The sequence below is a fragment of the Gadus morhua genome, chromosome 17 (genome assembly GCF_902167405.1).
Source record: "Gadus morhua chromosome 17, gadMor3.0, whole genome shotgun sequence".
In the NCBI taxonomy this organism is placed as follows: Eukaryota; Metazoa; Chordata; class Actinopteri; order Gadiformes; family Gadidae; genus Gadus; species Gadus morhua.
In genome coordinates, this window is record NC_044064.1 from 11,914,183 (window position 1) to 11,940,682 (window position 26,500).

General features: G+C 46.3%; 1 protein-coding gene across 2 annotated transcripts in view; it reads right to left on the bottom strand.

Annotated features, from left to right (window-relative positions):
- Positions 1–26,500, bottom strand: part of col4a6 (collagen, type IV, alpha 6) — an 87,597-nt gene that overhangs the window by 26,536 nt on the left and 34,561 nt on the right. For both annotated transcript variants that reach the window (XM_030338532.1, XM_030338531.1), the window contains exon 4: positions 13,771–13,848. In XM_030338532.1, coding sequence (XP_030194392.1) covers positions 13,771–13,848 — 78 coding nt within the window. The remainder of the gene's footprint in view (positions 1–13,770; positions 13,849–26,500) is intronic.

Sequence of the window (26,500 nt, forward strand, 5' to 3'; positions counted from 1 at the left end):
TAATCTAATCTCATTATGATGCCGTTATAATCTAATATAATCCCATTGCATATACATACAAACTCATCGATTCAAATCTAATTTGATTGAATTTTTATCAATGTATAAACTAATCTAATATAATTTTGAATCTAAATTAATCTAAATGTATAAAATCGAATAGAATGTAACATAATCGAATCAAATCAAATGACAATCAAATCCTGTTTGATATATGCTACAGTAAACGGATCACAACATTTTAAGAAATCAAATTCATATAATCAATGATAGAAAAAAGCAAAAAAATCGTTGCATAAACTCCATTATTTACCCTGTTAATATCAGAGCACTGTACCTTTGTTTTCTCAAAGCCTTTTAAACCTTCTACCTATCTTTCATCACATTCATCCCAATCTCTCTCTTTATTTCCTCATCTCACATCACAGGGCTTCAAAACTTTCCACACAAGGAGTTAGCTTTTCACTTAGAAGCTGAACTACACACTGCAGCCTTACAGGGGCACTACGACTTAGGGGTGGACGGGTGGTATACCCTCAGAATATCACACCCACTTCATCTGGCATATGCACAACATAAGTAATAAACGGTAGTAAGCACGCATTGCATTGCTCTGCAAAGACAAATGACTTCTGCCAGCAAACTGAAGAGAAGAGTTAGACACACACACCCTCACACACAGGGGGAAACTGTTGGTGAAAGATGTACACAGTTGGTCGCCATTTTGGATTGTCTTGTGTAAAGTGTGTAATGTATTTGGTACAACAGAAACAAGTTGGGACAAAGCACTTTTCTCTAAAGGCAGATTAACTCACAATGCACAAATGTCAGAGGGGCGGGGTTAAGGTGTGTGTGTGTGTGTGTGTGTGTGTGTGTGTGTGTGTGTGTGTGTGTGTGTGTGTGTGTGTGTGTGTGTGTGTGTGTGTGTGTGTGTGTGTGTGTGTGTGTGTGTGTGTGTGTGTGTGTGTTGTATTGTATTGTCTTGCATCCACGGTGGTCTGTTCCTATAATGTTTAAGTTGACAAAAAACAGCTACAACAGGATCACTGAGCATGCACACACACACACACACACACACACACACACACACACACACACACACACACACACACACACACACACACACACACACACACACACACACACCCTACAGTTTAAAACAACCTGTCATTAGCAGTTTTTAAAGAAAGGGCATGGATGAAGGAGAGAGGGATGAGGGGATGAGGAGAGGAAGAAGGGAGGAGAGGAAGGAGATGCAGATGTCTGCTTTAAAGGGTCAGAAAGGAGTCAGAACCCTTGATTTACTTGCTAATGCTAATGCTACACCACTGCTATGGGTGTGGAGTGCGGGGAGAGGGAGGGGTGGAGAATGGTTAGCATGTTAGCTTAGTTAGGAGGTACTAAGTGCTAACCAAGAGCTTCAACCCGTACAATATGAGGCCAACACAGCCCAACACGCTGCTGTTTCTGGTTGAGCCTCCTACACTTCTTATTCATTTATAAAAACAGTTTTCTAAAGTTTATACGCAAGTGAAAATGTTCCATAGTCCTGCAGTTCCATATGTCTAGCCCAGCACCATGCATCTGGCCCGGGGGGTTAGCAGGCTAATGAAAGGGCTAGCTCTCTACAGGCGGGCTGACTAGCACTGGCTGGGGGAGAGAGAGCCCTCCCTGACACCTGGTATCAGGACGGGGAAACATGCAGGGTCCCACAGTGAGCCACTTTCTCTCTCAACTCTCCTTCCCTCTAAGTTTCCTCTCCTCCTCTCCAAACTTTCCAAATCTGTTTCTGAATGACTCTCATTTGGTCAAAACTCTTCCTTTCTTTTGTTCCCCCCACTGTTCCACTCCCAGGATGTATATAACGCATTATTACATTGTGCTGTGTTACTCTGCCTGACATAGTGGCACCTGATCTTAATAATAAGAAATGTTATTTAAAAAAGCACTTTCTCTCCAACTAAATGTAAATGGACGAAGCCCCAAATCTATCGTCCATGGGGTCTCCCTGGCCAAGTGCCGGGGTCACATTCAAAGGCTTTGCTCAGTACTTCATCTCAGTCAGTTCTGTTACCCTGTTAGAGGTGATAAATGAGGAAAGGCGTACAGGACCAAAGGAGCCGCTAGTCGGGCAGTTAGCCACACCTGTAAACTGCTTGTAGTGTGTTTAGCATTGCTGGCTAATTGCATGCCATCTGCCCAAAAAAAAAAAGGTCATCACACTAATAACAGCAATCTTGCCGCCATAGATCAGGAGGTTGAGATTTCACTAGCGTACTTAACACACAGGGGTCGAACACAAAAGCGGCATTCTTATGAGGAGCTATTGCATCCATTACCGTCCCTGGGAAAAGGGGATCCTCTGGGCTCCTCGAGGTTTCTTCCCTTTGTGTTTGTGGAAGTCTAAGTTCCTATAAATCCTTTGGAGGGTTTAAGTTAAGGGAGTGTCGTACCATTTGAGCCCTCTGGAGCCCTTTGAGGCTGTAGCCGGGATTAAGGGCTATACTCATCAAGTTGAATGCAAACGTTTCCTAAGAATTGGGACACAGAAATAAGTGGAAGGCTGTTGGCAGCCGTTCAGTACCTCCTGCTCACGTGTGCTGAGCATCGATGGAGAAACTGCGTTTCGGCGGAGAGGAGAGGGGGTCAAGGGGGTCTCCACGGATGTATACACACAATGTGACCATTTCCTAACATAGTAAAGACAGAGAGAGAGTGAAGTGGATAAGAGCGAGGAAGGGAGCGAGGATGTGAGAGAGAGAGAGAGAGAGAGAGAGAGAGAGAGAGAGAGAGAGAGAGAGAGAGAGAGAGAGAGAGAGAGAGAGAGAGAGAGAGAGAGAGAGAGAGAGAGAGAGAGAGAGAGAGAGAGAGAGAGAGAGAGAGAGAACACAGGGGGAGTAGAGGAGACAGGGAAAGCGATAGAGCTTGCTGGAATTTTTAGGAATTCCGATAAGAGTAAGAAAGCAGTTGTGCAGCCCCATCTGTACAACATGCAAAGACAACGGCCAGAGACAGATAGAGATACATGAAGAGATATGGAGACAGAGAGACAGAGGGATACATGAAGAGATATGGAGACGGAGAGACAGAGGGATACATGAAGAGATATAGAGAGAGAGAGAGACAGAGGGATACACTCTCTGCATTGGTGTCCCTTAAGGTTCTGTACTGGGACCCCTTCTGTTCTTCCTATATACAAGATTGGGCTTGTGCTCTGTGAACAAATCACACGTTTTTTCCTATCACTGCTTCGCTGACGACACTCAAATATTCCTCTCCTTCCCCTCTTCTGACTACATCCGAACTGCAACATGCATCTCAGAATGTCCGGCAGACATCAGCACTTGGACAACCGCCCATCACCTGAAGCTTAACCTCAAAAAGACTGAGCTCTTCCTAATGCCAGGGAAAGATTGCCCTCACGTGGACTTAATTGTCACTGTCGAGGACATCACTGTATCTTCATCGCCATCAACGAGAAACCTCGGTGTGGTACTGGACAATCAGTTATGCTGCACCATGAACATCACCACGGTGGCCAGATCCTGCAGATTTGCCCACTACAACATTCGCACGATCTGGCCCCATTTCATGAGGGAAGCAGCTCAGCTCCTGGTCCAAGCACTCGTCATCTCCCGCCCTTGACTACTACTACTCGCCCCTGGCTGGACTCCCAGCCTCCGCGATCAAACCTTTGCAGCGCATCCAGAATGCTGCAGCGAGCCGCGTGTTCAACCTACCTGACTTCTCCCATGTGACCCCCCTCTTCAGGGATCTGCACTCGCTCCCTGCAGTAGCTTGTATCAGATTCAAAATGATGGTACTGGCCAAGAAGGTGGTCACACAAGGTGGCCACACAAACAAACCCTGTAAAGGACAAGAATGAACTCCCTGTAACCCAGGTAAGGGGGGACGGTGACAGGTAGGTCCTGCCACTTAATGTACGCACCCATTGTATGTCGTAGTTAGTTATAGGAGATAGTTGTGTAGCATAATATCCTAGCTATCTTTGTTGTCCACAGGGAATGGGTTAACCTAGACATTTTTAGTGCACTGCACTTCTATGAACATCCTTACTTTTCCGACAGCGATATAGTGTTTGACCTTCTTCTTACAAATGTACTTATTGTAAGTCGCTTTGGATAAAAGTATCTGCTAAATGCCCCCATGGAAATGGATACATGAAGAGACAAAGAGAGGGATAAGCATGCATGCACAGATAGAGAGCGAGAGAGATACATGAAGATATGGACAGAGAGCGAGAGATACAGGAACAGACAGAGGGAGAGAGAGAGAGAGAGAGAGAGAGAGAGAGAGAGAGAGAGAGAGAGAGAGAGAGAGAGAGAGAGAGAGAGAGAGAGAGAGAGAGAGACCCCAGCCAAGATCACCACAGGCAGGGGGAAAAAGAGAGGACACAACAAAAAGAGTTTAGTCTCTCCTAATGTGCTTCGGAAAACAATGAGAGAGAAATGCGAGAAACCTTGTTAATCCAGGTTAACCCATCCAGACATCCCAGTAGCATTGGTAGACAGAAAGCGAATTACCAACTACCAGCACTATGGGCATTGGTCTCTCTCCCTCTCCCTCTCCCTCTCCCTCTCTCTCTCTCTCTCTCTCTCTCTCTCTCTCTCTCTCTCTCTCTCTCTCTCCTCTCAAATCAACCGTCACCTACCATGAACCTCTCTGAACTATTTGGATTCTCCAAACAAGACTAATGGAGATGAATGGTGTTGGTGTTGGAGTTAAGTAGGATGTGGTGGACGACAGGAATCCAGACACAGCTGGCTGGGGCCAGAGTGAGCCATCAGGGCGTTTATTCCCATTATGCATTGCCTCTTCACAATCTCACACCAACACTTTTTTCCTCATGCCTTTGTCACGTTCAAATTTGTGCAAAGAGGGACTTAACAGGTGTCGTTTTTAGGTATATTTTTGTAGCCAGCTAATTGCAAGTGAATGAGATCAATCAATCTGCTGCCCCAACAGAAGGTCAATGTAACATGGGCTTTCTGCTTGCATTTGATGTACCAACCACCGGCAGATTCTCTATCCATCGTGCATCTGATTTCAAGCACTCATGCAACATGTGGGGGGTAAACAATTTTACACCCCAACGATTGCAACAGAGATGAACTATCGCTGGTGGTTGACTCCCCCCCCCACCCCCCCCTCTAACACAACAGCCTCTCGCCGCTACGACTCCCTCGCCGCCGCCCTGGGCAGACTGTGTGCTGGTTCAAATCCATCCGGGGACAAAAGAGACAATAGGTTGCATTCTGCCACTCTAAGCCAGCTGGACTTAATGCTCCGACTGCCACCACCTCACTTCCTGCCAGAGGAGGAGAGTGCTGGGGCAGACACATTCTTTGAACCTGTATGTGCGTGTGCATTTGCATGTGTGTGTGTGTGTGTGTGTGTGCGTGTGTACACACACACACACACACACACACAAACACTCACACGCTCACACACACGCACCCTCCGGCCTACTGAGGTGTAAGGGGGGCCTATTGTCTGCGGTGGCGAGTGTACCAGGGGGAAGATTTTAGCTGTCGCACCAGATGCTCACCAGGGGAGAATGATGGGTGCAACACAGGGAGGAGGAGGAGGAGGAGGAGGAGGAGGAGGAGGAGGAGGAGGAGGAGGAGGAGGAGGAGGAGAAGGAAGAGGAGTCAGACAGGGTTTGTATAATGAATGGCAGAGTTGGACTTAACCATGTATGAAGCCCACAACCACACACAACCACACACACACACATACACACAGACAGCGTTATGTCCTCCTCTGTCTGTTTCTATCTGGTAGTTCTGCCTAAAGTAGAAGCTGTCTGGATCGATGGCCAGAAAAGCCAGAGATGATAAAGGGGGAGAGAGAGAGAGAGAGAGAGAGAGAGAGAGAGAGAGAGAGAGAGAGAGAGAGAGAGAGGGAGAGGGAGAGGGAGAGAGAGAGAGAGAGAGAGAGAGAGAGAGAGAGAGAGAGAGGAAGCGAAAGTAGGGGAACACACACAGCGAGGCCGACAGCCAGATACAGATAACAGCAAATTCAAAACAAAACCTATATTTTATAAACAGCTAGTTCCTCGTTGTTCCCTCCATGTGAGCCAGGCTGCCGGGCCAGCCCCTTCACCTGGTTTGTAGGAGCACTAACTAACCGAAGCCAGCTGTTTTAACGAACCGGCCCCGGTGTATTACACACCTTTTGATGACGTCATCAGGCTTCTCATGAGAATGAGCCATGCCGGAAGGAAGTGACCTTATATAGATAGATGATCCAATCGTGTGTTAATTAGCCAAGCAGGGTTACTAATTCAACTCAGCTGTGTTGTTACACAGCAGGGCTCCACCACCGCAGGCTACAGCGGACACGAGTCGATGCTGTTTAGTTTGTTTTCTATTCTGTTCCACTCTTTTCTACCTTTTCATCACTTTCTCTAATGCAGCGCCCTGTACTCACATGTCTTAGATGAGGAGGGGAGGTCAGACACGAGGAAGCCATGTTATTAACAGGTCCAACCCCAGCACCCTCCTGATTTACCTATCTAATCTCGCTCTGCAGTAACATACCTACCCTCCCGACTTAGAGTTCATCCTCAACACACATCCGAGTGTGTTGGAGTGTGTGAAGAAAAATGTGCAACTACGTACACGGGTGAAATATGTACTCTGTGTTTTACCCTGAGAACAGACCTGGGTTGAGGTTTGATCCAATGACATTCAACTTGGTTTGCCACTAAACCCGGTGACAGTCTCAAAGGGCTTCCGTACAGGCTCTGTTATAACTGCAAACCCTCCAAGGACAAGGATGAACTCTCCTTAACCCAGTTACTGGAAACGGTGACATTGCATGCACTACATGAGCCGACAAACAGCAGCTGTGGTTAAAGGTGAAAGTAGAAGCTAGTGGGAAAGTTGATAAATGACAGTGGGAAAGTTGATGAAATACAAATAGCTGATAGTAAATCGGAGAGAGATGTCAACTATCTTCCAGAAACACACTGTCTGTGTGTGTGTGTGTGTGTGTGTGTGTGTGTGTGTGTGTGTGTGTGTGTGTGTGTGTGTGTGTGTGTGTGTGTGTGTGTGTGTGTGTGTGTGTGTGTAATAATCCTATATTTCTTTAAACATTCATTTAAACTTAGAACCACGGTGGCTGGTGCTACCCGGAGCGACCAGGTGATGGCAGTGTCGTGCACTGGGAAAATTGAACGATCATACTTCGTGGCTTCGATCAAACAGACACCCAAAAAAAAAAGATCATGATCTGAAAGTCGTGTTCATGTGATGGATTTACCTGTGGCTGTACATCCAATCTTCAAACATTTACAAAAATAAGAAGATAATTGATAAATAGATAAATTCTAAGAAGATTATCTTTCCAACTTTTCTGCTGGGTCAAATGTTCCCATCTGATTTTCAACGCAGTTTTAAGACACAGCCATTCGCTTCCTGAATGAAAAACTGCAATTATTATGACGATGATGATGATATTAATCTTCATCATAATAACTATAAGGATAATGATGGTATGACTATTGTGACGTTATGACTACTCTGTCTAGAAATACACAGAGGGGTTTTGAAAAACACGTATGGGAGGATGATGGGAGAGGAGACGGGAGGAGAGGAGAGGAGGCTGGTGGGACGAAGAGTAGAAAGGGACAGAGGAGAGGAGGCTGGAGGGACGAAGAGTAGAAAGGGACAGAGGAGAGGAGGCTGGAGGGATGAAGAGTAGAAAGGGACAGAGGAGAGGAGGCTGGAGGGATGAAGAGTAGAAAGGGACAGGGGAGAGGAGGCTGGAGGGATGAAGAGTAGAAAGGGACAGGGGAGAGGAGGCTGGAGGGATGAAGAGTAGAAAGGGACAGGGGAGAGGAGGCTGGAGGGATGAAGAGTAGAAAGGGACAGAGGAGAGGAGGCTGGAGGGACGAAGAGTAGAAAGGGACAGAGGAGAGGAGGCTGGAGGGACGAAGAGTAGAAAGGGACAGAGGAGAGGAGGCTGGAGGGACGAAGAGTAGAAAGGGACAGGGGAGAGGAGGCTGGAGGGATGAAGAGTAGAAAGGGACAGGGGAGAGGAGGCTGGAGGGATGAAGAGTAGAAAGGGACAGGGGAGAGGAGGCTGGAGGGATGAAGAGTAGAAAGGGACAGAGGAGAGGAGGCTGGAGGGACGAAGGGTAGAAAGGGACAGAGGAGAGGAGGCTGGAGGGACGAAGAGTAGAAAGGAACAGAGGAGAGGAGGCTGGAGGGATGAAGAGTAGAAAGGGACAGAGGAGAGGAGGCTGGAGGGATGAAGAGTAGAAAGGGACAGAGGAGAGGAGGCTGGAGGGATGAAGAGTAGAAAGGGACAGGGGAGAGGAGGCTGGAGGGATGAAGAGTAGAAAGGGACAGAGGAGAGGAGGCTGGAGGGACGAAGAGTAGAAAGGGACAGAGGAGAGGAGGCTGGAGGGACGAAGAGTAGAAAGGAACAGAGGAGAGGAGGCTGGAGGGATGAAGAGTAGAAAGGGACAGAGGAGAGGAGGCTGGAGGGATGAAGAGTAGAAAGGGACAGAGGAGAGGAGGCTGGAGGGATGAAATAAATGGTGCTTCCCTCCTGCTGTGCTCTGATTCTCATGCACATACACACAGGCACGCGCACGCATACAGACACACACAGGGCCTGACCTTAAGGTCGGTCACTTGCTCTGTGTTGTTGGCAGTGACCCTTGACCTCTGACTAAGGCCATGTCTGGTCAGTATAGGGATGCGTGTGAGTGTTTGTGTGTGGTTGGGTTTGTGAGTGTGTGTGAGAGACTGAGAGACAGAGAGAGGGGAAGAGAGAGAGAAGCATTTGTGTAGTGATGCATGTGAGTGTGTGTCTGTCGTTGTGTCTGGCTTGTGTGTATTTAACTTACACACACACACACACACACACACACACACACACACACACACACACACACACACACACACACACACACACACACACACACACAAGCACAAGTGCTCACTCAGCAAAATCCAGAGATGCTCAAATAATCACAAACACAACACATTAGAGAACGCATGGAGAGAGAGAGAGAGAGAGAGAGAGAGAGAGAGAGAGAGAGAGAGAGAGAGAGAGAGAGAGAGAGAGAGAGAGAGAGAGAGAGAGAGAGAGAGAGAGAGAGAGAGAGAGAGAGAGAGAGAGAGAGAGAGAGAGAGAGAGATCAAAGCTTCATTCAGAGGCTGTTGTACCGCCACTGATGTTTATCACAGACATCTGATACCTGTGTGTGTGTGTGTGTGTGTGTGTGTGTGTGTGTGTGTGTGTGTGTGTGTGTGTGTGTGTGTGTGTGTGTGTGTGTGTGTGTGTGTGTGTGTGTGTGTGTGTATGGTCTATATTACCCAGGGCCCTGGGTCTTCCCAATCTTTCACAAATCTTTTAATCATCTCGTTGCTCTCTTTTTCTATCCATTATCTCTCCCTCTCCCCCTCTCTCTCTCTATCCATCCCTCCCTCTCCCCCCCCTCTAACTCTTTCTCCCCCTTTCCCTCTCTCCCTCGTCTTTCAGGTCACTTCTACTTAATCTAATCGCAGATTATGGTGATGCTGGAATGTGAATGTGACTGAAGTCTGGACTCAGAGACCTGTGTGCTACTCTACCATGTCGGCCATTTTACACACATACCAAAACAACTCTACTGTTACATGGTTATGTGCTTTCTCATGGCGCATCACCTAACAACAAGCTGCTTAACAAACACACACACACACACACACATCTCACACACACACACACACACACACACACACACACACACACACACAAAGTGCACTTATAATTATCCAAATCAGTCTCAATAATCACTCAATTCAGTAAATCTGTCTATCAAAGTACAAATCTATCTGTCTATCATTCTATCCATCTATGATAGATGTGGCTTTTTTCCCTCTTTCACGAGCCTCTCATCCTGAGTTTTTTTCCGTGGCCCGCAGTTCCGTTCATCACACTGTAAAATAATAGGCCCCATCTCTCTCCCTGTCTGTCTCTTGCACTCTCTCACTTTAAAGCTCAACTGATTCATGTTGCTTTCTGCTCCTCTTCCTCTCACTCTCCCTCATGTCGTAATTGTATTTGTTTCCGATGTTGTAAACAGCAAACTAAAAGGACTTACTAACTGTCTCTGTGTTAGCTGTTGGGACAGAGCAACAGAAGGTCTTCATGAAAGGAGAGACAACTTCCTGGCCCCTGGCATCCTGCCTGGGAGACCCCATAACGACATAAGGGTTTCAGTGTGTTGACTCGACCGGTGACAGAAATCACACACACACAGATGCACACTCATGCACACAGACACACCGACATACACACGCACACAAACAAACACACACATACATGAAATACACAGCAGACACACACACAGAAAAACACCCTGAGGCCCCTGAGGTTAGCCCAAATGGAACGGATGTTATTGAAGATAATGGATACAACATGATGGGACCGGCTTAACCCAAACCACACAAGTCACACAGATGCACACACACAGACACACACACACACACACACACACACACACACACACACACACACACCCACACACAATTGCGCGCATGCACACATACAGGCACACACACACACACACACACACTCACTCACTCACATGAACATACACACCACCTGTGTTGTGTTTAAAGTCTATACGGGTGAAATCAAAGTAGCCTGCATGACATCTACTTTTTTTTCAAGTGCCACGACTAGTTTAGTTGTTATAGCGAAGCCTTGCAATCACAGCTAACTTAAAGCACATCGCTAATCCCTGAATTCATACCTCACCTGCGGCACAAAGTTTACCCCAGCAATCATAGCTAACCTACAGCACACCACTGACCACTGTATTCATAGCTAACCTATAGCCCATCACTGACCACTGCATTCATAGCTAACCTATTAGCCCATCACTGACCACTGTATTCATAGCTAACCTAGAGCACACCACTGACCACTGCATTCATAGCTAACCTGCAGCACATCCCGCTAATCCCTGAATTCATACCTCATGTGGCACAAAGTTTACCCCAACATTCACAGCTAACCTTTAGCACATTGCAAACCCTTGCATTAATAGCTAACCTGTAGCACATGGCAAGTCCCTGAAATAATACCTAACCTGTAGCACACAGCTAACCCAAACATTCAAAGCTAACCTGAAGCACTTCAATAACACCTGAATTCAAACCTTCCCTTTAGCCCATAGCTAACCCCTGCATTCCGAGATAGTCTTGAGCACACAACCCCTAGCACAAAGATGTAGCACATCGCCAGCAAGCACTAGCTTTACTTAACTTTAAACAGATACATAACAGTAAAAGTTCCATCTATCCATCCATCATTCAAACTTTCTTTTCATTCCATCCATTCCAACCCCAACTCGAAGTTAGCTAACCCCAAATTAGTGTGTGTGTGTGTGTGTGCGTGTGCGTGTCCGTGTCCGTGTGCGTGTGCGTGCGTGTGCGCGCGTGTGTGTGTGTGTGTGTGTGTGTGTGTGTGTGTAAGAGAGTGTCAGCTGACAATCTCTCACTAAATCTAGAACACATTTGGTGATGGAATGTGTTTAAGCTACCGTGTCAGTTTTTACAAATTAATTAAACACAGAGTGTGTGTGCGTTGGGGGGGTATGTGTGTGTGTGTGTGTGTGTGTGTGTGTGTGTGTGTGTGTGTGTGTGTGTGTGTGTGTGTGTGTGTGTGTGTGTGTGTGTGTGTGTGTGTGTGTGCGAGCGTGTGTGTGTGTGTGCTTGTGTGTCTGTGTGTCTGTGTGTGTGCATTGGGGGGGGGGGGGGTATGTGTGTGTGTGTGTGTGTGTGTGTGTGTGTGTGTGTGTGTGTGTGTGTGTGTGTGTGTGTGTGTGTGTGTGTGTGTGTGTGTGTGTGTGTGTGTGTGTATGTATGTGTGTGGGTGTGGGTGTTTGTGATGATCCCTCAACTGGAATCCCATGGACCTGGTATTGATTAATCAAAATGACTTGTCATAATTAAAAAATGTAGATGATAGCTTTTTTAATGCATCATGTTGCATTGCTTTTCTCACGCTTTCAGGACGTCAATATTTCCCACAACAAATCTCACTTACCAATCGATAAAAGTATAGATCACAACAGAACCCGCCCCACTGTCACAGCGGACACTGACCCAGACTCTCTTTCTCTAACCGCCGTCCCTCCGCTTAGCTCATAAGCTAAAGACTGTGATTATCGACGCTCGCCCAAAAGTAAAACACAAAACGAGACACAATAAGCACCTGGGGGACCCTTGGAGCAATGAGCGCCCAATGTCATCCACTCTGTCATGTACCGGGGAGCAGCAGCAGTCATTCCTGTCATTTAGCCTTGGACTCTAGCTAGCACGGTCCCAGAGCCCCACGGTGTTATTTGTCTAAAGTGTAGGCTATCGTGTCAGACAGTAATTGTTGTTTAGATAATGGGGTGGTGGGGGAAGGGGGCCGTGTGTGTGTGTGTGTGTGTGTGTGTGTGTGTGTGTGTGTGTGTGTGTGTGTGTGTGTGTGTGTGTGTGTGTGTGTGTGTGTGTGTGGGACATACAGGTGTCTAGCCTAAGACTGAAGAAACACTTGGGAGTATGTATCTGAATGCAGACAATGCACTGTCATGATGGGAGTTCGAGAAATGATTTAGAAGACGCTTTTATGCAAAGTCCATCTCTAGACACACTAAAACACCTAATAGACGATGATAATCCAAACCAAGCCCGCATACTACATAGACCTCAGGGCACACAGGGCATGGTACTTTACTAAGGCATTTTACACACCTGGGATAACAGGGAGTTTAGTATATTTCATATATTTCTATAAACCTCATGCCTCACTGCAATTGTGTTCATAAATGCACGATTGCACAGCAACATGACATTTGGTCAGAGCACCCCCTTTTTTCCCCCTTCGATTTTGAATGCTGAGTACATGTATTAGCCTGTGTGTGAGTGTGGGTGGGTGTGTGTGTGTGTGTGTGTTGCAAGTGTGAATGTGTGTGTGTGTGTGTGTGTGTGTGTGTGTGTGTGTGTGTGTGTGTGTGTGTGTGTGTGTGTGTGTGTGTGTGTGTGTGTGTGTGTGTGTGTGTGTGTGTGTGTGTGTGATATCGTAAAAAATGGCGAGCTCTGTTAAAACATGTAGCTCACTGTTTACAGATTAATGATAATGGTTGAAAGCTCATTTTTATTTAACGGGGACATGAAAATTACATATGTTCCTAGCCTGAAGCCAAATAATGTTGTGTTATATGCGCATTACACCGTGTGTGTGTGTGTTTGTACGTGTGTGTTTGTGCGTGCTTGTGTGTTTGCTTGCATGCGTGTATCTGCATGCGCAGATATGTATTCATGATTTGTGCTGTCAGATAAAAGTCCCTTTCAGTCTCTTCGTTCTCTTGTTCTCCCTGTCTCTCTCTGACCTTTCCGTATCATTCTGTAGGTTCTGTATTCATGGCTACAATCCACCTTGGATTACGTAACCTACTTTTGCTTTATTAAGCTTGCTGTAACCTTGTTTTACCATAACCATAGCTAATCTGGACTTAACCTCAAACTTAACTTGAATTTATCTTACCCTAATTGTACCTTAGACCTAAACCATAACTTGGTTTAACACAGCCATTAAACAATATATTATGTAAAAGGCATAATATATCATATGCTAGCTTTTTTTTTTCAAAGGAGACCCAAATGGAGTCTGACTACCAGTAACACATCAGTTGGATGTACAAAGGGTGATTTAAAACCATTGAAAGAGCAAACATGGCAGCTGAAGACTTACCCTGCCTCCTTTCTCTGGGTTACACCTGCATCCTCCGCTGCAGTCCTGACCCGCACATGGCTCGTCTGGGTTAGCCCCCTGCAGAGAGAGAGAGAGAGAGAGAGAGAGAGAGAGAGAGAGAGAGAGAGAGAGAGAGAGAGAGAGAGAGAGAGAGAGAGAGAGAGAGAGAGAGAGAGAGAGAGAGAGAGAGCGAGAGAGAGAGATATTAATTAAAACACATTCTTTCAGAGCATGAGGGCGGTATTGTTATCAATCTGGACCATTAACATTGTGACTGCTGGACATCACATGGTAAAACACCCCTCAAAAAATAAGAATTCAACACGTTTAACTACAGACTACCAACGACGAATGTTGAACTACAACGTTGAACTACAAACTAATAGCCAAATAAAAATTAAATTAAGAACCACAAACTACAAACAACTATGAACGGTCTACAAACTCCAATGTATCGTCTCATTGGATACCCTTCCCCCCTTCCATTCGTCTTGTAACCATGACGACGTTCTAGAAGGATCCGCCAGACAGATGTCATGCTTTGCTTCATGACTACACGTATATATACGTATATATATTATATTAAGCACAAAAGTGTATAAGCAGGAGCAGACGTCTTGAGTGACATATGCTGGGATTTAAGTGTGCGACCAAGAACAAAGTTCAAAGAGAATCTCTTCTCAAGGGTTAGAGGTCACAGGGTCGTTGGGGGGGTTCAAAGACCCCATACAGGGAAGCTCAGATGTTGTGTGTTTCAGTGTGTCAGTGTGTTTGTCTGTGTGAGAGTTTTTAAAGATTGCATGTGTCAGTCATCTTCTCAACCTCACACATACGGTTTTGTTTGGTGTGTGTGTGTGTGTGTGTGTGTGTGTGTGTGTGTGTGTGTGTGTGTGTGTGTGTGTGTGTGTGAGGACTTGGGTTAGATTTCCGTATCTTAGGAAGACTTCAAAGACTTTAGCCATTATTCAAACACGACATGATGTCTTTCAAACACCATGTAGTGTTAGAACACACATCTGTGTCAAGATCTATGTACAGATACAAAACAGACAGAGCCAGAGGTTGTTCAGATGAGGTGAAAAAATGCTGCTACAGAGAGAGGAAGAGATGAGGGGAAAGGAGAGGAGGGGAGAGGTCACTGAAAAAACGATCCAACTTCCTTGATTCTCTCTCTCTGATCTCCACTCCTATCCTAATCAGAGTGACAGGAGGGGGGGAGAGAGAGTGGGAGAGAGGGAGAGAGGTAGGAAGAGAGAGAGGGAGATGGAGGGGAAGAAGCGAGATATAGGAGCTTCAAAGGGGGTGAGATGGAAACCAAGAGATTGAGAAAGAAAGGTAGAAAAAAATGACCAGATGATTTGTGTTAAGTAGAGAAAAGAGACAAAAAATAGAACCAAACAATAAATTTGTTAACGCACACACACACATGCACATACACCACACATGTATACAAACACAGAGACGCACACAATTGCATGAACGCACACAGATTTAAGCAAACACACACATACAGTATACACATACACACCCAGATTTGTTGCAGATGCAGACTATACATACATATGCTCATGCACACCTATACAGAAACAAAAACACACACACACCAACACTCACACATTAAAAGATATCTTGCAGGCATGCGGCACATGAACCGGCAGTACGAGAACAACATGCACACAGAATGTGTCATCTGTCAATCAAACTGAATCTCTCTAGGGTTCTGGCTCAGCTTTCTATTGGCCGGGGGCTACCGTCCAGACAATGCTGTCCTCCAACCAGCAGGTGGGGGCGGGTGGATGAGGAGCTGGAGGTGAGTCCTCAGAACACCAGGGGTGACAGGGAGCGGGGGGACGGACGATCAGAGGAAAGGGATCCCAGCTCGGAGCCCAGAGGCTGGGGTGACACTACCAACCCCTCCCATCCCCAACCCCCCCCCCCCCCCCACACACACACACACACACACACACACACACACACTTGAGCTTATGTGACAGGGCGGTGGGTTCCCAGGAAAGGGCGAAGGTGATATATAGAAATGAAGAAGACAATGGAGACACACAATGCACATACCAGACACACACACACACACACACACACACACACATATATATTCAAACACACACACAAGCACACACATATACATATGCGTGTACGCACACACGTCCAATTACAATAGGAGGGGACCCCAAGAATAATTTACAGCTACCGAAACACAAGCTACACGTGAACCTGTGTTTGTGTGTTTGTGTCTGTTTGTGCGTGTGCAAGTGTGTGCGTGTGTATGTGTGTGTGTGTGTAATGCATATCATTTGTGTGCATACGCGTGTGTGTTGGAATGTGTTTTTTCAATTTCGTGTTGCTTTCGTGTGCAACTCCATTCCTACAGTCATCTTGCATCTAGCTCATATAAAACCCCATAGGTGCTTCATTTAATGTGTGACAGTTCACAGCCGACTGTCTCTGAGTTTGAGCAGATAATTACGAAGTCTGGTGTTTAATGAGCCTGTGAGAGGACGGAGGCGTGGCTAAGACGTGCCCCGGCGCAGGTCAGGGTTCTAGTAGGGGTGATACTCTGGGATTATTATGGGATAGAGTCAATGGAACACAACAGGCTTCAACAGGACTGTTCCACTCGGGTTAATGCATAAAGGGCATGCATACGCAAACACACACACCCATGTGCCTACACACACACACACACACACACACACACACACACACACACACACACACACACACACACACACACACACACAGATGTGTGTGTGTGTCATCAGGCACTTAAATAGATACACAAGTACACACAGGTGCATGCACAAACAGAAAGAAAAACCATGCAACACACAAATGGAAAACCACATAAACACATGCAGACAAATATATACAGGTACAGATATGCAGACACACCAACACGCACACAAACACACACACAAACACACACACACACACACACACACACACACACACACACACACACAACTGGGAGCAGGATGCCGTCAGCCAGGTATTAGCTTAGCGCTTAGCATCTTTCAGCTGTGGCTGATGTTCGCCAGTCACTCTTCTTTTGTTTGTGCACATACCGCGTTGTTCAAACACGCCGTGGCCCCACACACCACACCAATCGTCTGCCGGTGTACACCTGTCTCCTGTACACTCCTAGCGTAGCGGGCAATGCATGTCCCTACACATGCCTACCTAATCCTGATCCTCGCCCGAGATGGAGTTGGGAGTCTGGCTGGGGGCTTTACATCGCCCCCCCCCCCCCCCCCCCCCCAGCCACCCCATATCCCCCCCCTATCCCATGCGTGTTGTTTGGACAACGTTTGTTTAGGATTTGGAGAATGCATGTACAGGACAAAGGGGAGCAGGCATGGATTTTCTGAAGTGAATACAGCGAGTGACAGGGTTAAGAATGTTCCGAAAGTCTGAAGATTCCGTGGAACACAAGGAGAGTTCCGAGAACTGTCACTTTTATTTATCACATTATTTATTTTTCAATTTATCGGTCAATGCTTTGTTATCTTCCCAATCTACATAATCATTGAATTAATAACAGATGGCTACATTTCAGCATGGGGAGATTTTATTTGTAGACAGTGACAGTTAGGAAGGAAGTATGCAAAATAATATATTACCAATCTAATAAAGAAAATTCATTATTTCTGCCTAGAGTAATCAAATAAAGCACATATTGACGCTCCAGCATATGTTCCCACATTATGTTGATGACATTATCAACGTGAAGTTCATATGTGAGGAAGGATGGGATGGATAAAGAATGACCTAAGATTGTCCTTGTGTTCTCCTAACTAAATGCATCGCATAAATCAGTTTAATCCTGTTTGTCGACAAACTTGTCATCATACTGTGTGGACCAATAGGATTACTGAGTTTGCTTCCCTATGTCTCTCAATGGAAGCCCCGGCTCCTTGGAAGAGAATGGAAAGGTCCCAGACCTGTCAATCAGAAACCTTCAGTCTGTCAATCTGTGAGGGTTGTTGAGAGGTAAACTAGAAAAAAATCCCGAAGTGACAGCGCGAGTACGCACGCACACGCACACACACACACACACACACACTCACACACACACGGTTTTAACATTCATTTGAACCAGCAATGATGTCCTCTCTTTCAAACCTGTTATCTCCCATCTCTCCATTCCTCTTTCACTCCTCTGATCCCTTCTCATTTTTCCTGCACTTCTATTTCTTCTCTGACCTCCCCTTCTCTCCCTCCATCCTTTCACCTTCTCTCCTCTCCTCCTCCCTCTCTCCACTTCTGCTCTCTCTCCTCCTCCTCCTCTTCCTCCCCTTCCTCCTCCTCCTCCTCCTCTGGGCTGTGAGGAGTAGGTGCAGGCCTTCTCCACCAGCTGTGTTTAGCCGGGTAGGATCCAAGGTTTACAGCAACTCAAGGACATGCTGTGTCTGTTTGTGTTTTTTCTTGTGCATGGTACATGGATGTTTGTGTTCACTAGCACATGTATGTCTTCGCGTGTCTACGTGGATTGATGTATGTGTTGTTTGCGTGGTTGTATGTTTGTTAGTGTGAGCAGTGTGTGTGCGTGTGTGTGTGTGTGTGTGTGTGTGTGTGTGAGACGTGCATATGTACTTGTCTGTATGTCTGTATAAAACAAACAAAACATGTGTCTCATGAGCAATGTCACCTGCTATTTGTACTAACGTCCAAATACAGTTCAGTCTACGGACCACCCAGATGGATAGGGTCATCAACTCAGAGAGACCAGACAGACAAACAGTAACCAGTAACTGACATGATAGTAAATGGTATGTCGTAAAGCTAATCAGTTTCAAAAGTACCAGAAATGGAATGCAGTGTTTCTACAGCCTTACACACACACATAGACACACACACACACACATTAGGTGTGACCTACTCAGTCAGTTTTACAAATGAAACATGGAGTGTGTGTGTGTGTGTGTGTGTGTGTGTGTGTGTGTGTGTGTGTGTGTGTGTGTGTGTGTGTGTGTGTGTGTGTGTGTGTGTGTGTGTGTGTGTGTGTGTGTGTGTGTGTGTGTGTGTGTAGCTTTAAATGTGAATATGCCATTCGGAGATGATTGGACTCTCTGATGATTGGTTTCCACTTCCTGTTCTCTTTGGCTTTAACTCCACTTGGTTTGGTTTGGTTTCCATCCGGTGTGGCTGATGTCGTGCGACTGGTGGTGCTGTCCAATCAGTGTCTTGTTACTGTCTGGACCCCCGAAATAGCGTTGCCATAGCGACCGATACCAACACCTTTGTGACCTCACAAGGGGGGGGGGGGGGGGATCTCCTTGGTCACATAAAAACGAACCTCTCTCTCTCTCTCTCTCTCTCTCTCTCTCTCTCTCTCTCTCTCTCTCTCTCTCTCTCTCTCTCTCTCTCTCTCTCTCTCTCTCTCTCTCTCTCTCTCTCTCTCTCTCTCTCTCTCTCTCTCTCTCTCTCTCTCTCACCATCCCTCTCTCCCTCCCTCCCTTTCTCCCAGTTTGTATTTAGACTGCTGACTCAAGATCAGGAGAGCCGGAATCCGAGCTTCCGATCCGTTGTTGGCTGTCAGGAACGTTGGGTGATACCGTTATCTAACGCACAACTCTGTAATGCGCTCATCTTTCTGTTCGGCAAAATATTCAAACATTGCATGTAAAGAAGCAGTAAAGGGTTACCTTTGATACAAACAATAATGATAATTATTATAATGAAAATAATTGTAATTATTTATAATAATAAAATAAACAACACTCAACCAACATATAAATGATGGTCGCCGTTAAACCATCACACACACACACACACACACACACACAAAAACAAACACAGCCACAAATAAGAAAGACAAGCAGATCCCCTGATTGCCAGTGGAGGCAGTCGGTGTATTCTCATCCCGGTGCTGACTGCAGCTTGCAGACAGACAGATAGGCACGGGCAGGCACATGCCGGAATATCCATGACATCACCGCGTTGTCAGGGCGGTGGTCCGTGGAGCTGGGTTCTAGAATGTTCTAGAACGCACCCCTGGGAACCCGGGTTGGTCAGAAAAGCCCATCTCTCGGCCAAAACCGAAAGAAAAACTGTTTGTACTGTGGCGTTGAGAGCCCTTGTACGAGCAATGGATAAACGCTCTGCTGTGTTTACACCTATAAATCCCAAATGAATCACAGCGCCGAGAAGGTACACAAGTACATCAAATAGCCTGAGGCGGCCCCATGCAACAAGGCTAGTCAGCTCGACGAATAGCCAACAGGATCAGCGCTTCACTAGCCAAAGACAGACGGTGAGTCAACCAGACATGTCACCAAACGGCTAGCCAAACCGTAAGCTAGCCAAAAAAAATATGTTTGGAGGGCAATAAACGTAGCCAGAGAGACGCTAATAGGTAATATCTAAGATGTCAAGAAGGTAAACAAGGATAGGTTTTATAGATTTCATCCACTTGCATTCTTAGTTTACAACAATAATATGCTTGTTCTTTCAAATGTAGCAAAATAATCAGGCTGCAAGGGTTCTGCTTGAAATTCTCACTTCCCATCAACCATGATGAAGGCCATCGTATTTGTTTGTTTATCTCTTGTTATATTTCACAATTGGAGACCATGTCATAGTCAGATTGTATTTGCTTGTACTTGTTCTAAACAAGTAAATATTTAGTCTGCAAGGATGAACGTTTTGCTGCTTATACTATAATCCGCAGAAAGTCTAGAAAGCAAGGAACAAGAGGAGGGAATGTTGATATGCTAAGTTTGATTACCAGCAGCTGCTGGAGCCAACAAACATCCCACCGTGGCAACAACATCTTGGCTAGCAGCGGTGTGCAACATTCCCTTTGTTTCAGTGGGAATCGTGTAGAGTAAATATCTCACTTCCCTCGAGCCCGATGATAGTAAACACATGATATTTCAAACACACAAATTCCAACAAAGATTAACAAATTATTCCACGCCTCCATTTTGTCTGCAATACAATATTTATGTATATATTTCATGTCAATGAGCTTATAACGTGACCAATGTGATGTATAAGGCTAAAGCTAAAGTCAACAGAATGTATGCCGACTGCTGCACCTGAGACGTGCAATAGCATAAGCCAACGATAGCATCTGGTGATGCAGGTTCATTGACTCGAAGGGGGTTAGTGGGGTTGATAAGGGTGATATTGGGTAATAAGCTAAGATTTCTGATGTCATTCAGAAATACAAGAACTAACAACCCCCTTCAAATCCCAGCTGAAGGCACAGGTAGCCAGTAGCCACAGGTGAAGTCTTTTCAATGGAGACGCAAACACAATCTTCTCAAACATAACTCCTGCAAATTGTCATCATTAAGTCATTAATCAGTAATCCTGTCCCATACTTCTTTATCAACGAGGTGCGCCCCGCTCCTCACTGAGAACACTCTGCCAAAATAAGATCCACACGCCAAGAATGCGTTAAAATACGGCAGAAACAACGCAATCTGGAATCGACCGTCAACCTAGAACGGCCCGCCCACCCGATGGGCAGTTCAGAGGTTGCTGAGAGGCCATCAGAGGTCGGTCGACAGGGGGCGAGTCTGGTTCGGAGTTAGCCGCGAACACACTAGCCAGGTTCATTACTCATGGCTTATTGTTGGTCGAACACACTAGCCAGGTTCATTACTCATAGCTTATTGTTGGTTATATTGTGGGGAAACACCAAGGTGACGAGGGTGCACGTGAACAACGCATATTCGCACTTAAACACAAACCCTGGCGAGAGCGGGACTACTTAAACCAAAATACGCATGTGCACGTGCTGTCACTCAAACACCTGCGCTCAGTTTTGCGCTCACCCAGAACGCACCCTGGTCAACACTCTTGATAGTCAGCCTTCTCGATCTCTCTACAGTCGTTCCAACGCAACCCACAGCAGTCAGGGATTCGTACCTGCTACGTACATTTAGAGCCACTTTTTCTCTACTGTGCAACTCTTGGTCGTGATGCATTTTATTTTCTTAGTAGTAATGCTGATGCATCCTCATGCTGTTGAATCCTCAAATGTAGGCTCATTTGGGTAAACTTGTCCAAACATCTACATGCATATGATTTAGGTATATGCAGAAAGAGAAAGAGAAAGAACAAGAGAAAGAGAAAGAACAAGAGAAAGAGAAAGAGAGAAAGAGAAAGAGGGAGAGAGCGAGAGAAAGAAAGTAGCCAGCTGTGTCTAAAGTACCATTAGACCTCTGAAACCAAATCCACAGTTCTATACCCTTGTTTAGGACTATCTATTCCTACCCAGGAGGGAAGAAATGGACACACATTTTTGGAGTTTCAGGTTTCTACAACAAAAGTGTACACTGACCTACCCCCTATAGTACTAGCACATGCCTTAGCTGTGTGTGTGTGTGTGTGTGTGTGTGTGTGTGTGTGTGTGTGTGTGTGTGTGTGTGTGTGTGTGTGTGTGTGTGTGTGTGTGTGTGTGTGTGTGTGTGTGTGTGTGTGTGTGTGTGCATGCATGCCTATGTATGTGTGTGTGTTTGATTAGGTGTACAGAGAAAATATGGGACACAAATCTAAATCTAAATCACAAAAGATTTGGTCAAACTGGACTTCGTGAACATCTAACTTGATGGCATTTAGAACACAGAACGTAGAATTCAGGATTTGAAGTTCAAACATCCATGCAAGGGCTAAATTTGAAAACACTATCTATGTGTTTAAACTATGTGCACCTTCCGATTCACCTAGCATTAGTATCACACCACCCTACCAAACCACACCCAGATATTAGGTGTTCTGCTGCCAGTCTCCGGCACTATTTTTAACAGCAGATGTTTTGTCATCAAGGTGTGAATCTCTTCTTAGATTCTGACTTTCTATACTTTACAGGAGGGTGGGAGCAAATGGCTCGCGGTAAGAACCACATTGTGTTTCTGTGTGTGTGTGTGTGTGTGTGTGTGTGTGTGTGTGTGTGTGTGTGTGTGTGTGTGTGTGTGTGTGTGTGTGTGTGTGTGTGTGTGTGTGTGTGTGTGTGTGTGTGTGTGTGGTGTGTGTGTGTGTGTTTGCCTGTTTGTGTGTGTGTGTGTTTGTGTGTGAGCATTTGAGTGCTTGGGCAGGCTTGTGTATGAGTGTATGTGTATGAGTGTATGTGTGTGTGTGTGTGTGTGTGTGTGTGTGTGTGTGTGTGTGTGTGTGTGTGTGTGTGTGTGTGTGTGTGTGTGTGTGTGTGTGTGTGTGTGTGTGTGTTTGTGCTGGTTGCGTGGTGCATGTGGGCGGGTGGGTGTGTGTATTTGTGATGGTGGTGGTAAGGTATTTGTACATTTGGGGCAAAAGGTAACATGTATTTTAAGATGTATCAACTGTACACAAGTGTGTTGTGTGTGTGTGTGTGTGTGTGTGTGTGTGTGTGTGTGTGTGTGTGTGTGTGTGTGTGTGTGTGTGTGTGTGTGTGTGTGTGTGTGTGTGTGTGTGTGTGTGTGTGTGTGTGTGTGTGTGTGTGTGTGCGCGCGTGTGTGTCTTGTGAGAGTCCCTCATGTTTGTGTGCACAGTGCAGAATTCCTCAGCTGCAGCTCTAGAGCAAACACACTGTTCAGAAACCACATGTTCCCCTCTTCCTGTTCCTCTTTCTGTTCATCTCTCTTTCTTTCCTGTATCTCTCTTTCCAATGTCTCTCTCAATCTGTATGTAAATGTGTCTGTCTCTCTCTCCCTCTCTCGTTCTCCTTCCTGAATTTGCGCGTATCCTCTCTCGACCTTATTATGTCCAACTCTAACTTCACCTTCAACTCTCGTCTCCATCTCTCACTCTCTCTCTCTCCTCCTAATCCATGTTCATCCAACCACACCCCATCGCCATGACGACCATACACAGCTCTCTAGCTTCCTGCGGACAGTAGACAGTTACAGCCACCGCCTCCTCCCCCCCCCCCCCCCCTCCCCTCCCCAACCGCCCACCTGCCGCCACCCGATAGTCAGACACAATAGACCCAAACGCCTGAGTCAGCATCCGTCTGGGCCCGCCCTGCCCAGCCCTGCCACCCTCTGCCCAGGGATGGATGACTAGGCTGGCCCCTCCGGCCCCGTGACCCAGGCCAAGCGCACCCTGACTGGACCCAGAGACCAGCTCTGAATCACCGCCAACACAGGCCAACACACGCATTGGGGTGCAGGCTCTGTGTGTGTGTCTGTGTGTCTGTGTGTGTGTGTGTGTGTTTGGATTATCGAGGTGTGTCTTTAGTTTAGGCGCAAAGTTGGTGGATGCAGGCACATACACGTAGAGCCCCATGCAGCCTAAACACAGACAGGTATAAACACAAAAGGTACAAGCAGGCATACATTACACGGTACTGGGGCTAGCACACACACACACACACACACACACACACACACAAGATTATGGTTTGCATGTGTGTGTATGTGTATGTGTGAGTAGGAATGAACTTGACAAGACAAAAACACTTCTCTATAACATTCCCTATAGAGACTCTCGCTCGCTTTTCTTTTCACTCCTTTCTGCCTCGCTCGCCCCCATACACAAAGTGCCTTTCAGGCCTGGCCTTAATGCAGCTTGAAGAGGGTAGAATATCACTCAGACTCTCTCTCTTTTGTCTGACACAGCCTTGCTCTCCACTCCTCTCTCTGTCTCTCTCGCTCTCCCCCTTTCTGTGTCCCTCACTCTCTCTCCTCCTCTTTCTCTCTCTCTGTCATTGTCACTCAGTATTGTTATGCTTCAAACACATAGGTGCGCATACGTGGAAGAGGGTCTGTGTCTGTGAGTGTGCGTGCGTGCGTATGTGTCTGTGTACGTGCATGTGTGCACGTGTGGGAGTGTGTGTGTTAAGTTTCAGATGGATGACAGTCAGTGAAATACAGTCTGAAGGAATGAATGGAAGAGGAGAGAGAGAGAGAGAGAGAGAGAGAGAGAGAGAGAGAGAGAGAGAGAGAGAGAGAGAGAGAGAGAGAGAGAGAGAGGGAGAGAGAGAGAGAGAGAGAGAGAGAGAGAGAGAGAGAGAGAGAGAGAGAGAGAGAAAGATGTGAACACAGAGAGATAGACATAGAAAGAGACAGAAAGAAAGACAAATAGAAAAAAAGATGGACTAACGGGTAGTGAGGTAGGCATGAACGCAGACTGACAGACTGATAGACAGACAGAAATGCAAACGGACAGATGGTATAGAATAGAGTGGAATAGAACAGACAGAAAAACTGCGAGAAAAAAAACAGACATGCAGGCAGGAATGCGGACGGAGATAGACAGGGAGACCTGCATACTGTATATTGAGTACTGTGCGTTGGTTCCATTGAGTCTAGACAGCGAGGGGTGAGATATACGGGCACCATGGTCGGGCCGGGACGGGGGGACAGGGGGGACGGGTCCCATCCAAAACTTAGTACCTCCCATTAATCCCTCCTTTATTGTCCCTCCCCTCTCATCCTCTTGTCGCTAGGCGCCCAGCGATGCTCCACCATGACATCTACGATGCTCCAACCCCCCCCCCTCCCCCCCAACCTCCACCCCACCACCACCAGCCGACACGGAACATATATCTAACCACCAGGGTTCCGCCTGTCACATGCCCCTGCCCGGTCACCGTGACACCCCTCCAGTGTGTGTGTGTGTGTGTGGGGGGGGGGGGGGTCTTTCCTGGGCATGCTGGCGTGGAATGTCTGTACGAGCGCGCGGGCGTTGGGGAACGCCACAGAGACGGAGCGATAGGACCTATGGATGTGGCGCCAGGACATGTCTCACCGCAGCAATGCATGATGGGATATAATGCTATATACTGTAGATCTAGACTCCAGGGGAATTCAATGGATTTAAAGTGCATGGCCAGTGAGAGGTTGGAGGCTGAATTCCCTGTCCAAGCCGAATAATAGAAGCAAGGCACTAATGCAGTGCAGTGGGGGAGGTTTGAATCCCTGGTTATGTACAGGTGACGCAAAGCACTAACACAGCTAGTGGTAGATGTTTCATTTCTAGCCCACAGGTAATTTAGGTTATTTAATGGAATCACCTTTGCTAATGCTAGGCTAACTTCCCAGCCCCAGAGGCTGTCTTGACAACGAGATAAAAATCAAGCCTAATATTTCAGTCAGTTGAACCGATGCCTGGAATGTCACTGGTATTTTACGAGACACTAGGGAGACCCCTGTTCACTGAGGAAGTCGTGAAATTCAGGCTCTTCAATGTCTAGCTATGGCTGTAAATCCTTGATGAGGATTAAAGGGAAAGAGTACATTCACAGCCTTGAAGCCTTGTGTTAGCGGCTGACCACCTGGCTAGCATGTTGACTAAGCATGCTAGACAAAAGGCAAGGTCAACCAGAATCTAATATCTGATATTGTATATGGTGTTTTGAAATGGTTTGATATTAATTGGAATATGCATATATATATATGTAAATAGCACTTTAATACCTATGCAATTTTTATCACTATTTTCTGCAAATGGGAGATTGTAACTTTATAAATCAGGTTAACTCTTGTATTGTAGCTCGTTGGCATGATTCAAGGTATTTAAGTTAGATGTTTGATTGACTTTGTCACGTCAGGGTGTTGTTCTCAATCCTACCTCAATGACGTTAGCCCTAGCCCTGTTGTGAAACAAATTGGAGGATAATTGCTTGCTTGTCAATGCAAACAGTGATATATTTTCCTCCAAAGGAAGAGCAATCAATGCGATAGTTGGCCAAGAAAGGGCTGGTTCTCTTCCAGAGTCAAACATGCTGGATCAGAGCCAGCATGTTTCACTCTGAAAGAGGACCAACCGCAAGCACCGAGATAAC